Here is a 16,609-nt window from a genome sequence, read left to right on the forward strand (position 1 = left end):
AGTGTATATAAAGCCTGCTTGGAACCTCCCCTTGTAAACTCTCATTTACTTTTTTGTATGATCATACTGTATGCTATATATATCAATAAATTACTCAATGTAAAAGAACCTGTGTTGACTCTTGTTCGTGTGCATAGAAGCTGTCATCCACAGTACCCAGGCCAGTTATGCAAGTATACTGATTTTTTTTAAGTTGCCTTCATTGATCAGGCCCATTTAGATGCAAGGTAGTAAGGTGAAGAAACAGAGCACAATCGCAAATCGGAAAAAGGAAGCAAAGAGGTGAACAAACAAAAATAGCATTTATTAAAGTATCATGGACAAAAGGGAAAAACCCACCACCTAAGCATTTCACACTTACATGCACTTTATCAAGGTTGCATACAGCAATTTATTAGAAATACGTATTGCTTGTATAGTATCTGAACTGGTTACAGTATGTCTGGGTATACTGTAGTACTCAGAACTTATTAAAATAATCACATATTCATGAATCATGATATACTGTACTTTATATGGTTATTGGTTTGCAGCAAACAAATGTGTAACTAGTTTTTACCTCATACCTTTCTTAACAGATATACTGTAACTAGTTGTAATTAGCTGTTGTTATCACACACATGTAACAGGCAGTGGTATTTACTAGTGGCGGTGGATTCTTCACAGGCCTTGAAACTTGGCAAATTTTACCCTTTTCTCTCAAACGCTATTGCCATTGCCTCGGCTCTCAGTGGAACCAAGGCCTACTTATCAGCTCTAATAATACAACACAATAGTATGAGAATTAAGTTGCCAGACATTATCGTTTTTATCGAAGTTTGACAATACTGGAACAATTTGATGACAAAATCCAGAAATGAATGGTGTTTCAAATGTTGTTTTCCCCATTTTTCAGTCTGTGTTATGAATCTTTATCCTATTAGGTTTACTCACCCAATCCAGTTTGCAAAAAAAGTTTGTTTGTTTCTATCCAAAAGTTCGCAACATGTCAATTGATGCTAAAAAATGAATAGGCACTGCATGCATTTTCGCTTAATTTCACTTACAAAACATTTTTTAAGTTGCTTGACTGCTATTTCACCACTTTGAACAAGTGAAATAGTGAATTTTCAACAATTTGTGACAATTAGCTAGACCATTTGGCTCCAACATTGAAGTTCAATATTTGCGGTTTCACCAAATTTTCTAAAGTTCATTCTTGTAATAGCTTACTGTTACCAGCAAAAAGTATCCACGCTACAACACTTAACTGAAAAATTGCCAAGATGCTATCAGTGTCAGTATCTATTAGATGGGTGGTGGGGGCTTTCCTACAGTGACCTGGAGCAAGATCCTCACATCTGGAGGAAGATGCTGACATAAGATTGCTGACGGTGTTGCTGCCAGATGTAAAGGTGATTCCACTTGAGATAGTGTTGCAGTGCAATCGATCCCAGGTGGCACCAACTCCTGCTCTCGTACTGCTGCATCGCAGAGGATGCAGTAGGACACCAAAGAGTCACTCACAATGGCATGGTAAATCAACGAATTCTCACACGAGGGGGTGGTTCCTCTGGGTGCACTAAAAAGTGATGCTGGTGGCTCGGGGAGACAGATGGAATGCCAACCTGGGGCCCACTACCATGACATCTGAGAGGGGAACTGCCATGCTCTTCCACCTCACCTTCCCCAGGACACTCCTCACTAAAAGAGCCACCAGCATTATCAATGTCACCCTTACCTTCTTCAGCTACCACTTGTGCACCTGACCCGGTTTGACTTCCAGGAGTCGCGTTACTTAAGGAAGTACTCTCCCAACTTCTGTTCTACTAATTACTAAATACAGAAGAGAGAGGTCCAGGAATGTACAGGGGTCATAACACAGGTCAGGCAATCACAGCAACAGGCAACACTCAGAATGCAGCAAGCACAGTACATAAACCAAAGTTTATAATCAGCAACAAGCAGAGGGCTGACAGTATAAAAAGGAACAAGAACCTATAGGAAGGCAGCAGGATAAGTGATGTCCCACGTAAGCTGGGAGGCGATAGGAGGAAGCTAAATGGCATCAGGTGAGAGACACCTGATTTCAGTCCTGACATGACCTGCCGGGCGGGGTTCACGTGCAGGGGGTGCTCAACGTGAGGCGACTGCTTTGCCAATGGGGTTGTTCACCCTGTGACATAACAGAAGTGAGATTGCGCAATCTGCCGATTACTGCCGCGTCTGTGCTCGTCCCTGGTGTTTGTGTGTGACATGGCTGGGGGGCGGGGTTTAGCCGTGATCCTGACACAACTCCCTGAAAGGAATCCCCATGCGACCTCTCAAGTCGGGTCAGCTCTACGTCACTAGTACAAGTACCGATTGAGGGAATTTACGCTTCTACACTATTGGAAACCGGTTCACAGGTAACCATCATTTACCAGTCCTTCCATGATCTCCAGCTACAAAATCCACCTCTGCAATCAGCGGAGAAAATTATGTTATGGGGCCTCAGCAGCCAGGACTATCCTATAGATGAAGTGATCAAGGTACGACTGAACATACCCCCACTTAACACTAATATGACACCCCATGGAGGTAGAAGAACTGGTGTGTCCAGAACCCAGGGAACACCTGAATTCTCCCATCATTTTGGGGACCAATGCCGATGTGGTGTGCTAGCTACTTAGAGCTTTCCTTAAAGATACAGGGGAAATGCTTTTGTCTTCTCAGAAGATCCATCCCGCCTCATGGAAGAGTGCCACGAATTACGGCCTGAGAGCGCTTTGGACAGTTCTTCAATCAGGAAAAGTGGGTGGCAGAGATTTTGCCAGGGGGAGTGCGGCCCTTGATGGCAGAGGCCAGCTATCCTAGCGATGATGGAAGCGATTAGTACTTCTCTCTGGAGTCAACACCAGAGGAGGATAAGAAAATAGGATGTAAGGTGGTAACGGAAGTAAAGGAATGGAAATCTAGGTCTCCTTGCCGATTTGCCGTGTCCATCCAGATTATTTCTCTTCACCCTGTCCAGCTTAACTTCAATCAAGAACTGGGTAAAATATATACCCCGTAACTGAAGTGAAATCTCTGGTTCACATGAATGCTGCTTCAGTGCAGAAAGTTTCTTTTGAACTACAGTTCTATTTCAGAGGATCATCCTTACCGGCAGTGGAAGAAACGTCTTAGTGATAAACTGGATGAGCAGAAAGAAGTGTTCTCCACCTGTGAGATGGATGTGGGTGGTACTAAAAGTGCCCAACATACAATTCGGTTCAATGACACCACTCCCTTTCGCGAAGACCTAGGCGAATAGCTCCAAGAGATTTGGAGGATGTTAGTGACATCCTGAAAGAAATGAAAGCCGCTGGCATTGCAGCTGACTCACGTAGTCATTATGCATAACCCATTGTGGTGGTGTGGAAGAAAAATGACTCTGTGCGTCTATACGTGGACTATCACACTCTGAATCGCCGAACGGTTCCAGATCAATACACACTACCCCGAATTGAGGAGATCCTCAGTGTACTATCAGGCAGTCGATGGTTTAGTGTTCTAGATCTACATTCTAGATATTACCAGGTTCCTATGAGTCCAGTCAACCAAGAGAAAATGGCGTTCATCTGTCATTTAGGGTTCTATCAGTTCACCCGGATGTGTAAAAGTATCTGTGGAGCCCCCACCACTTTTCAACGGTTGATGGAGAAGAACATCAGTGACATGAATCCCAGAGAATGTCTAGTCTATTTGGATGACATTATAATCTTTGGGCGGATGCTGGAGGAGCATGAGGAATGCATCCTGAAGGTTCTGGATCGATTGCAACAGGAGGGTTTGAAGTTGTCTCATGACAAGAGCAAATTCTGCTGAACCTCAGTCACCCACGTGGGCCATATTGTGTCCAGGGAAGGGGTGGCAACCAACCCTACCTAGGTGGAAGCAGTAGTGAACGGCTTCGCCCTGAGAACTTCGATCCTTCTTAGGGTTCTGCGGCTACTATATAAGATTTGTAGAAGGATATGCTTGTATCGCCAAAGCAGTGAAAGCCTGCTAAAGATCTATTCTGATGATCAGCGTTGGACAGCTATGGATCAGAAAACACTGTATGGCGAGAACTGGACTCTCACCTGCGAGGAGGCCTTCTTGAAACTAAAGAAAAGTCTTACCGAAGCTCCTGTGTTGGCCTATGCAGATCAAGATCAACCGTATGTGTTGCATGTGGATGCCTGTTTTGATGGGCTTGGAGCAGTACTTCATCAAAAATATCCTACGGTGCTCCACCCAGTTGTTTATGTGAGTCACAGCTTGATACTAAGTGAATATAATTACCCTGTCCATAAATAGGAATTTCTGACGTTAAAGTGGGCCATCTTTGATAAGCTGCACAACTACCTCTACGGTTTCCTTCGAAGTAAGAACGGACAATAATCCTCTTACATACATCCCGACATCCGCCAAATTAGATGCCACTGGTCACAGGCTGCACTATGCAACTACAGCTTCACTTTAAAATGCAAGCCTGGGCCCAAGAACATTGGGTCCGATGCTCTGTCCAGGATGCCTGGATTAAACCCAGCGCCTGAAGATGAAGAATGGGAAGAGATTCCTGGTCCAGGGATTCATGCCATGTGTTCTACTGCGGCCATACTGGAAGGAAAGGTAGCCTTCTCTGAACTTCGAGTTGTGGATTCTCTGGGATGTCAATCCAATGCGCTTCCGGCTGAATATTGTTATCCTGAGTCAATGTCAATAACCAAAGGGTCTGTAATGAGGTGGAAAGACATAATTGAAGCTCAGTTAAGAGATCCAGTGGCCGGGCCCCTGCGTCGGGCAGTACAGAAACAGAATTCCACCTTGATCAAGAATGCTCCTGTGGATACGGTTGCCCTCCTTATGAGAGAGTTGGACAAATTTCAAATAAACAATGGCCTACTCTATCGAGTTTTTCCGTATCATAACCACCATGACAGGAGACAGCTGCTTCTCCCCAGAAGACTGCAATATATGCTCCTGAGATCTTTGCATGACGACAATGGCATTTGGGAGTGGAAAAGACCATCGGACTACTAAAATACCGGTTCAACTGGCTGAAAAAGGAGGGAATCTGTGGAGCGGCATTGCCGGAAATGTCTGAGATGTGTTCTGATCCAATGGACTTAGAGTGAACTGTATGTCCAATGGACTTAGGGTGTATGGACATTCTGTGTATAGAGCCAGATTTCTGGGGCATTGGAAATGTTCTAGTAATAAAATTTTCTACTATGTAAGATGAAGAGACCGTAAGGTTTCGAAACGCGTTGGATTAAAGGATCGAATTGTTTTATGCAGATGCACTTACCAGAACTCCCTCCTACTGTCTCTGTACGTTCTCCCTACCTACCAATTAGACTGTAAGCTCCTCGGAGCAGGGACTCCTCTTCCTTAATGTCTAAAGCACTTATTCCCATGATCTGTTATTTATATTATCTGTTATTTATTGGATTACCACATGTATTACTGCTGTGAAGCACTATGTACATTAATAGCGCTATATAAATAAAGACATACAATACAATACAATGTACTCTGGACTCTATTCCACACTATTGCTGGCTCACTTTGTGATTGAAAAGATCGCGACGCGCTGTCGCTTCTGAGTGACGTCACGAATCTGGAAGCGCCGGATCGGTGAGCTGAGAAGCGTGTATCCAGCTGTTGCAGAAATTGTCTGATACAAGGACATTACTCGTGTACATCACGAGCTCGTTGGACTTTTCACCACTGTGTTTGAGACCATCCAGGCTCCACCTTGGGATCGAGAGGTCGTGACACGGGAAGCTGCGTGTATCTCCGCTGATGACATCTCCACTGGCGTCCTGAATGGTGCATGGGTAACATTAACCCTTGACATGCCTGTTTAATTTTGTTTTAATGAACGCACAATACTTACCCTTATTTGTTGGTTATTAATATATCTTTTAATGCACTATGAGCGTTGTGCGCTGTGTTTTTTGTGTATTTGGGCCATTAGTTTGTTTGCAAAAATGTCAGAGAAATGTTGCAGCATTACTGGGAGATTACCCCAGATTTTCAAAGGCAAGTGTTCGGATACTCGTTGCTGCATCTGTATGTATAGATGTAGGATAAAGAATCTGGTCTAAATTTAGCATAGGTTGAACTTGATGGATGTACGTCTTTTTTCAACCTCATCTACTATCTAACTATGTAACTATGTAACAGACCATTATACCCGATACGCACAAGCTTTCCCCACTAAAGATCAAAAGGCTTTAACTGTGACTAAAGTACTATAGGAGAAAAACTTTATTCATTATGGCTTACCCAGAGCTAACTTATACAAGAACTGTTGAAATTATTCAAGATTTAGAAATCACGTACCACTCCCTATCATCCTGAAGGAGATGCTCTACTTGAACGGTTCAATAGGACACTGCTTGATATGCTAGGTACATTGAAAGAGCCTGAAAAAAATAGTTGGAGCAAGCATGTTGAACATCTGGTTCATGCTTACAACTGCACCCGACATGAGTCCACAGAGTTCTCACCTTATTTTATGATGTTCGGAAGGGAAGCTGGATAGTCGGTCGACATTCGATTAGGAATATCTACTGATGGAGTACCCAATGTGGCGCATTACCAATATATTCGAAGATTGAAAAATAATCTTCATCAAGCATATCAGCTGGCAGAAGAAACAACTGCTAAATTGAATCAAAATAATAAGAAGCGATATGATTGCAAGGTATGCTATCGTGAACTTCGACCTGGAGATAAGGTGCTTTTGAGAAATCTAGGAATACCGGAAAGGCACAAGCTGGCTGATAGATGGAGGGACAGTCCCTTTGAAGTGGAATCTCAGATGCCTGAGCTCCCTGTCTACCGTATCAAAGATTCTGAGGGTAGGATAAAAGTCTGGCATTGGAATCACCTGTTGCCTATTCAACAAGTGGATGAAGATAATGGGGTTGACCCTTCTATCGAGATGTCACAAGTAGGAAGGGAAGCCCCCAAAGGGATTACAGCTTGCTCGTCTAATGAGAGTCTAGATTCAGAGGAAAATGGCTCCAAGATTGGAGAAGAAGGGAGTCAGCAATTTGAAAATGAAGAATGGTGGTTAATATCTGAAGATGAGTCTGGCACTGGTTCTGACAACCATACGTCTTCTCCAGCCATTTCAACAAACAGGCCTCTTAATCCTAGGAGTCCGATTTTCCCGCTTAAAGAAGACTGTTCTGAAACAGAGCAAAGCTCTATGAGATGGCCAGGGCCTCAAGCCACTGGAAGCCTCTCCGACCAAGATGAAAGTCAAGAGATGTTTGATTCATTAGATAGGCCAGTTCAAGAACTATGGATGTCAGAGCATAAAGCACCCTCTAATTAGGATTGCTTATCATTCAGTAGGGCAACCCCATTATGAGTCTCAGCAGTCGTCAAAGCAGCAGTTTGCTTCGACCATTTCTGTATTAAGTGAAGTGTTCAATGCTATTTTAGTGTTCTGCTATGTATGTTATGTATGTTATGTATTGTTGCCTCGCGCGGTGGCCAGAGTTTTTTTCCAGGGGGAGAGTATAGCAGGGTATTCCTCCTGACCACTGGGGCATTTATACAGCTCCTCAGACTGACTCTGAGGAAGCAGGGATAGACTTAAAGAAACTCTATGTCCTTGAACTCTGACACTGAGCAGGGAATGAAACGTGCCTATGCCATGTGGTCAGAGCTGCCAGAGCACATGAGGTGCTAGGACTGTCCTGGGAGCCAGTAAGGCTGCCTGGGATTAGGCTAGTGTTGCTCCCCTTGGCCTCAGCTAGTTCCCTAGTCACATTAGCCTGAGTATTGTAGGGAAGGCCATAGTTAGAGACCCTTTCACATTAGTGACAATCCGGTGACTAAGTGGAGTGGGACGGACTCCAGTGAAGGCCTCCTCACTCTTCACAGACCACATGTGCGGCTGCCGGTGGTGAGGAGAGAAGGGAGTTGTGTCTGAAGCCCCCATCGTGAGGCCTACATTGCACGAGTTGCACAAAGGGAGGTAGACAATGTGCACCAACAAAACTAAGTGGGGTAGCACTACCATCCACACACTATTGCACCTCGTGGGTGACCTGTGTTTTCCCAGGATGCTTGGGAAAAGGGAAGGGGGATTGACATTGCAAGTGCATTATTATTGTGTTGTGTATGGTTGTTACTATATGTGTTTATGCCCCATTGGTAAATTAGGTTATGGTTTACACTATTGTGTGCGTGGTTATTCACCCCAAGTATATTGTCCTGTGAGAGGTCATCCTGTCCATGGTGGGATCCTCACAGGTGGAGGCGCTGCACCTTGTACCCCAAACTCCCTATGAGCTGAGGCTGAGGCCTTCTGCAAACCTACAGGTTAGTACCATAACACCCAATTACCTAGAAATCTCCCTAAGGCCTCGGACATGGTGACATTCACAGCGCTGAGCAGCGCTGACGCTCATGCTCTCCTGCTCAAGCAGGAGCTTTTTTGTGTCCCTGAATGAGTGTCAGCGTGCACGCTTGTGAGCCGGGTGGGAGCCGGGAGGGAGGCGGGGCAGTAGGCGGGCTAGCGCGCCACATCACGGCGCCGACGTCACTGACTGCCATTGGCTTTTGGCGGTCACGGGACCGGTTCTGCGCTTCCCTCAGTAGGAAAACTTAAATGTCTCTGTCGGCTGCAATTCCACAAGCCTCCGCACGCCTGCGGAAGCGTGCGGAAGCGCCATCTAAAGCCATGCTCAATAGGGATGATGTTTCCCCTCAGCGTGGCTCAGCGCGGGTCAGAACGGTCTTTTTGACCATGGCCCTGGCCTAAGGGGGATAGGGGTGTTACATAAGCATCAAGCAAACTTGTTGCAAACTTTTAGATAGAAGCAAACAAACATTTATGCGAACTGGATTGAACGAGTAAACCTAATAGGATAAAGATTCAGAACACAGACTGAAATACACGGAAAACAACATTTGAAACGCTATTCATTTCTGGATTTTGTCATCAAATTGTTCCAGTATTGTCAAACTGTTAAAAACGATAATGTCTGGCAACTTAATTCTCATACTATTGTGTTGTATTGTAAGAGGTGATAAATAGGCCTTGTTTCCACTGAGAGCCGAGGCAACGGCAATAGAGGCAATAACGTTCAAAGAAAAGGGTAAAACTTGCCAAGTTCTCTTAGGCCTGTGAAAAATCCGCCCGTTTCTAGTAATTACCCCGCCTGTTACATGTGTGTGATAAGAACTGCTAATTACAACTAGTTACATTGTCCATTAAGCAAGGTGTATGAGGTTAACAACTAGTGGCACATTTGTTTGATGCAAACCAATATCCATATAAAGTATATCATGAATATGTGATTATTTTAATACGTTCGGAGAACTACAGTATACCCAGACATACTGTAACCAGTTCAGATACTATACAAGCAATATGTATTGCTAATAAATTGCTGTATGCAACCTTGATAAAGCACATGTAAACAACAGACGACAGTGAAGCCCAATGCTACATCCAACATGGCAAAAATACACAGTAAAATACCTATATATTCTCTTCAAAAAGGGTCATTTAGTTTAACCCTTTGGCCAAAGCGTTGTAAGCTTACGAGCCACAGAAGGCAGACACCCGTTCACAAGTCCTAACACTACCAGATAAAATACTAATATACCTCTATTAGGATTAAAATTCTCATTTACCTCTATTAGGAGGGAGAAAGACCACATTGGATCTATATCCAGTAGATTGTGTGATTTTGTTAAAGCGCATGTAAGCCTGAAATGCGTAGGTGGTGAGTTTTGATCTCTTTTGTCCATGAGACTTGTATTGCTTCCTTTTTCCTATGTGCGGTTGTGCTCCGTTTCTTTACCTTACTACCTTGCTTCTAAATGGGCCTGATGAATGATGGCGACTTGAAAAATCAGTATACTTGCATAACTGGCCAGGGTACTGAGGCTGTAAGCTTCTTTGCACACAGACTAGAGCCAACACAGGTTCTTTTATCTTGAGTATTTTATTGATCTATATAGCATACAGTATGATCATACAAGAAAGTCAATGAGACTCTGCAAGGGGAGGGCCCAAGCAGGCTTTATATACACTTTACATTTTCATTGTCTAACATTGGTTACTACTCCTTATTCTTAACCTATCATCTTAAATATAACTAAAAGTAAGCAAAAACTGCTTTAAAACCACTCAAGGTACAAACTCAAACAACAAGGTACGTCAGGGTACATCTTAACATTATAATTCTGAACAACAACAGAATACGTCTTATTCTTATCACTATAATTCTGGGCATTGAGCCATAGGCACAGAGTAAAAATCTACTGTCAGCGAAACTCATCCTTACAAAGAACACATTCTTCCACACTGAAATGGTTCTGGGACATGACATGACATGACAGACAAAATGCATTCTGAATACTGCTAATAATTCATCTCCAGAGACTTCCCCCCAGTCCATTTCAACAGTAACCTCATGTGTGTATATAGATATATATCACACACTGTGCTGGAAGCTGGTATATGTATTTTAGATTGTATATATTAAGGACTAGTATTTGGCATCTGTTACGGATCATGATAAAGAGATGGCAACATGATACAGCTTATATGAAGGTAATTACCTGTAAATTACACTTTGGTATCATGTTATATATGTATATACAGTATATCTGTATTGTAAACCTGGTTTCAGCACCTCAGGGACCAGGGGTTAATTTGTTTTGCAGGAGAAATGTTGCAAAAGGGTCTATGACCTTTCCCTGTAGCAGTTTGTATGTTTCTATTTTTATTGTTGCATTTCTGCCCACTAGTCTGGGGCTGAGCATGTAGATAGCACCTGGCCCTGAATGTTTAAAAATGGTTGTGGGTTACGGGTATAAAAAGGTGGGGAGGGAGACCAACTAGATAGCTCAAGCTCCACTTCTGGTGGTGATTTCCAGCTGCAGATTCAGAGCTCCAGTGCTGGTCCAAGGTCTGAAAACCAGTCTCTGTAGGCACTGCGCAGGAAGAAGGACAGGGGAAATCTCTGCAAGGAGGTCTGCAGCACACCCCCAGTTTTCCCCAGTTGTAAGTATGTGTGTCTGTTTATTTGTACAATTGTGGATAATCTTTTTCCAATAAATTAATTTTGTAAACTCTTGTGTTTGTCTGGCAAGTTGATCCCTGGTATTAGTCCTGGTCTCCCGTGACACTATATATTTATGGATTTTCATTTAGTAAGAAAATAGACAAATTACACATTTTTTCAGTCAATTATCGAGGCGCCTCCCTGATAACTATCGGGATTGGCAAGTCGATAACTACATTCTAATGATATTATACTCAACACTGACTTTAGCCAGAATTCTATGAGGTCATCAAAATGAGTTTATTCACCAGAAAAATAACATTCTTTTATACACAAAGTCCACCGGAAAACGACAAACATGCAGTAAAACAGTTTGTAAGAAATGTTGCCTGGCTATTATAACTTGACTGACGGACTGTGTCAGTTTATACAATTGCCTGATATTTAATTGTCCGACTTTGCTAATTGCAAATACTGTACGTGTGTGTATATTACCCACAAATCAGTTCTCTCTCTGTATCTGAAACCCTACTCCTAATGTAAATTATCCCTTTATCTCATCCTAGCCAACTGATCAACCTGGGACTTATAATTAAAGATGGAATTTAGGTTAACCCTCCTGGTGCTGACATTGGGTGAGTATATTTTTTTTTATATAATAAATGAGGGGATTAAGGGAGAGAGAGGAGAGCAGTCTATGCTAGGTTGGTGGTGCCACGGTTATAGGTATAACGAACAGCAGAAACTTGCCAAGGCAAGTGAAAAAGACTCCTATTAGAGACAGCACAAGCCAAAATAATTATGTGTGAAAAAATTAAAACGTAACCTTTAATGGGTATAATAGTTAAAATGGGGTTGGAAACAACACAATAACAAACAGCACATAAACGAATGATCACTAAACCAGTGATACAGAATAAAACACTATTAAATTAATACTCTCTTCTGGTCTATGGTTATGAGTGTGTGTATATATACTAAACATGGACCAGGAAATGGTGGAAAAATAGGGCCATCTAGCTGCTAGATCACAATGTCCAATTTAGGACCACTATTATTAGTAATGCGCATGTACTAGTAAATGTATTCAGCCTACTGTAGTGTAATAATGAATGCATAACATATATACATGCTGAACCAGTAGTCGTAGCATATGATTGGCATTTGATGCTGCGCAGCACCTTTAGCTCTTAAAACCAAAGTTCAAAAGGCCTCTTGATGATACATCTGGCAATCAAACTATTAGTGCCAAATATGTCTCCAAGACCCTTGGTTATGCAGTCATTGAGCATGCATAGCTGAACATATAAGTGTGTGCATATAGTACAACGGATAGTGCGGTCAGTTTTTGTAACTTTGGGTTTCAACTATAGCCCAAATAAAGGGGAGTAGATTGCAATACTTACCTGAATTGTATGAGCTAATCACCCCTTTGTGATTTTATTCACACCAATTGAGCCACTAAGTGACCTCAAAGCTACTAAACTGCGTTGTTGTTCTATTTTTTACAATTCTCTTTCAGGGGGCTAATTGTGTACTGACTAGGACTAAACGAGCAATCTACTCTCATTACCTGTTTACTATAAGCTGTTGAATCATCAGAAATAATATACTTCCCATTGGAGAATTCATTCCGCTCAGCTATGTAATTATAAGTGGTGTTCATCAATACATCAAGCTGAGTTGGATCACTCTGTGATATCACTGCGCACTTAATAATAAGAGCTAAAGGTGCTGCACACCATTAAATTCCAATCATATGCTATGACTACTGGTTCAGCATGTGTATATACTGTATGTTATGCATTCATTATTACACTAGGCTGAATGCATTTACTAGTACAGTACATGCGCATTACTGATAATAGTGCTCCTAAATTGGATATTGTGATCTAGCAGCTAGCTGGCCCTATTTTCCCACCTTGCCTATACAGTATACCCCCATTTCCTGGTCCAAGTTTACTGTATATACTCATAAAAATAGACCAGAGGAGAGTACTAATTTAATAGTTTTTTATTCTGTATCACTGGTTCAGTGATCATTCGTTTGTGCTGTTTGTTATTGTGTTGTGTCCAACCTAATTTGAACTATTATACCATTAAAGGTTATGTTTTAATTTTTCCACACATCATTGTTTTGGCTTGTGCTCTCTCTAATAGGGGTATTATTTTTTTTATATTACCAAGGACCCCATGTCATTGTATTTTATCACTTCTCACCTATATTTATTCATGGTATACAAACACAGATCCTGTAATCCCATACAGCAATTACTGCTATCCCTCTTTGTATCCTTGCTAGTGTACAACACATTATGCTATTATAGACACTCTTCCTATCCCTGTGAAATGACTGTCAAGATGACAGTATATATATATATATATATATATATATATATATATATATATATTGCTGCTAGTATTTTATTCACATAGTTCATAATCTGAAGGTAAGGAGCTTCACTCTTCGTATTCATGTTCGATTTTTGCTTTTACAGCAGTTACACCTAAAGGATCCTTTCATCCCGGGATTAATGCTAAATTATATACTCTGTTTAGACAAAGCAGTGTGCCTAATTATTTATTCTAATACCAGGTTCTATAAGGATTACAATGAGGAAAATGTGTAAAAATCCGTAACCCTTCCATTATCAGATGGGCTTGTAACGATGTGCTACAATGTAATGTTGGGCCCCATCACAGAAAAGAGATTAAAGCTTTCATCCCAACCACTGCTTTAAAAAGTACATATGAAGCAGGGGGTCTCCAGAGCTGAACCGCGATCATTTAATCTCCAGGGACCCTTTGATTCTAGAGACACAATCTCTGGAGGTGCTTCATGATTGAGATTTAAACCTCCATATTGTTTACCGATCTGGGGATGCTACTGGGAGGTTACAATCTCGGGAAGCAGGAGGTCTCCAGAGCTGAAATTAACATGGTTCTGCTCTGGAGACCCACAGCTTCTCACTTAGAAGAAGAAAAAAACCGTACGAGGAACCACACACTTAACTGAGTGTTATTATTTATTGCAAAGCTCAAACCATCATTTAGATAATTGTCACAGGAATAAAGCATAAAGCAAAACAGAAACCTACACTATCAGATAAGGAACGCATCTAAAGTATATATAGCTGCGTGATAATCTCCAGCAGTGATTAAATCAGTGCCTCAGACAGATTGCTGCAGTACTACAATGTGATTACACACTGTATGGATCCCAATTTAATCTCTAGTTTAGGTTCTGTATAAAATGTAACATTTCCATGTTTGCACATTTGCTGCTGTGAGGCAGGCAGCAGACATGGATCCTAACACTCCTATTAGCTAACACCGGGCGGTTTAATTACCCACATAAGAGTTAAGGTAAAAATAGTGGAGATGCAGAAACTAATTCATGGTATTGTTATATGAAATAATTGGTTGTTTTTACTCCCTATGACCAATTTCCATATTGCTTTGTGATACGGAGAAAGTGCTAATACAAAGTAAAATACTGTACTTTGATCCATTGGAGATGTGATGCACATTCTGATTTTGAAGTTGATCTGAACAGCGATTAAATATAAAAAGCATTACAGCTATTCCTGCAGATTGATACAATGTAATTTGAAACATTTATATTGTAGCTTAATACTATTAGTGTCACTGCACTGGGACTTCACTGCATGTACCTGCCAGTCATTCCATGCAGACTGCCAATACTAAGAGAATGAATTGTAACACTCCTCCTACATATAACAGAAAAGACAAAATGATCGGCCTAGCTACATCAGACAGATAAGAACCTGAGACAATGTTCTTTGCATTGGGTCTTTAACTGTAGACTATTTTTTTTGCTCTATGTTGACTAGGTTTTTACCTGATTGGTAAATACTAATGCACTGTGCCCACTCTTACAGATATACGCTGTGCAGAACAATAGCTATTAAACGCTTCCGTGGTAAAGGGGCGGCTGATTCAGCGCTTCTATCAACCAGCATAGAAAAGGTTGCTTCGTAGATGGGTATTTAATGATAATAGTCATGTATTTATAAATCTAATACAAAGAGTAGGACGCAGACACAAATGCACAAAGATTTACAACACTAATTGCAAACATTTCTCCTGTTTTGCAGGTCTGCCATTCCTGCCGGTGAAAGGAAAAATAATCCAACCACCAAGTAAGCATATACTGTATAGTGAATAAGTGTATTTACACCATACCAATGCTGCAAACACTAGAATTCATGTGTCAGTGTGTAATACCCAAATCAGCTAATATGGCTTCTGGATCACCAATGGAAAGTCACAATGTCATCTTCCTACGATGTTGCAGCTTTCTTTTGGCTACCAGAGTAGAATGACACATGGTGAGAGCACTAAATTGTCCCACGTTGGGAAACGATGACACACAGGGGGAGAGGAAGGGGGCTCAGAATAACACAAAGTCACAATTCACAGTGGATGCACACAAAGACAAACACACACCTGTCTGTGACTGTGGTCACTCCTGCTGGGGCCTCCCTGGGAGACCTAAACCTCCCACATTGAGCTCAGTGAGGAGCACAGAGGGACCGGCACATGGAGGATGGGGGTGTAAGACCAGGGGAAGAGCAGCCCTGAGAGGGCTGAGACTGCTGATTTGCAGGAGGAGACAGGTGAGGGCCAGAGATGGGAGAGGAAGGCAGGCTAAAAAGAGGAGCAGGCCGGAGAGAGGTGTACACCAGAGAGGAGAGCAGGTAGGGGGCCAACCTGGGCTATTGAGGCAGCTCACTATTTGCTCACAAATGGCCAAGCTGGGCTCATGCGGAGTGAGCAAGTAGGAGGGAGGGAGCCAAGAGGTGATACTCACCATGCAAAGCTGCCACTTGACTCCAGAAAATAAGGGGAGCAGTGGCTGTACCAAATGACAAAAAAAATTCTACATATAGAGCAGTACCGTACGGATATCAATGAAAAAAATGTTCCTAACACTTTGGACGTAAAATCAAGACTTTTCAAAACTGTGGCAATGGTGTAAAGATGTGGATAATCCGATGTGCTCCAAAGAAAAGAAAAACAACATTAGTGTAGATCGAAAAGCAAACAATTTACTCTCACACAGACCCTTAGATTCAAGGCTTACATCAAGGTTGAAAAAGCCAAGCAGTGAGAATGATACCCCAAGATCGCGTTTGCGCTCTCCGGCGTCCTTTTACGTCACTTCCAGTTCCTATTCTTGCTGTTCGGCGGGGGCAGCTTGAAGCTGCTGATCTCCAAATCATGGGCATTCACTGATCGACTCCAAACACTCAACCCGTTTCGCTAGAATCGCTTCGTCAGGAGTATTGGTCACCACCCACATCGAACGGGCTTATTGACCCTTTAGTCTAATTGGAGCCCACCATTCGCCCATTAATCTGTCTATCACTATGATGCATCACTTAGTTAATAATGACAATAATCCGTATTGATAACATTGATGTGTGAGAGTATAGCATATAAAATATTACACATATTTATACAAACATATATTGGTCCATAATTGAAACCACACTGGAGAGGGAGAGACCACAACGTAGAACTCACTAAGATCTGTGGTCCCCCTAGGGCTC

General features: G+C 42.1%; 1 protein-coding gene across 1 annotated transcript in view; it reads left to right on the forward strand.

Annotated features, from left to right (window-relative positions):
- Positions 1–10,853: 10,853 nt before the first annotated feature.
- Positions 10,854–16,609, forward strand: part of LOC142497838 (inducible metalloproteinase inhibitor protein-like) — a 98,461-nt gene continuing 92,705 nt past the window's right edge. Inside the window, exons 1-3 of the mRNA XM_075606199.1 lie at positions 10,854–11,032; positions 11,600–11,668; positions 15,152–15,196. Coding sequence (XP_075462314.1) covers positions 11,632–11,668; positions 15,152–15,196 — 82 coding nt within the window. The 5' untranslated portion in view covers positions 10,854–11,032; positions 11,600–11,631. The remainder of the gene's footprint in view (positions 11,033–11,599; positions 11,669–15,151; positions 15,197–16,609) is intronic.

The sequence above is a fragment of the Ascaphus truei genome, chromosome 6, assembly GCF_040206685.1.
Source record: "Ascaphus truei isolate aAscTru1 chromosome 6, aAscTru1.hap1, whole genome shotgun sequence".
Taxonomy (NCBI): Eukaryota; Metazoa; Chordata; class Amphibia; order Anura; family Ascaphidae; genus Ascaphus; species Ascaphus truei.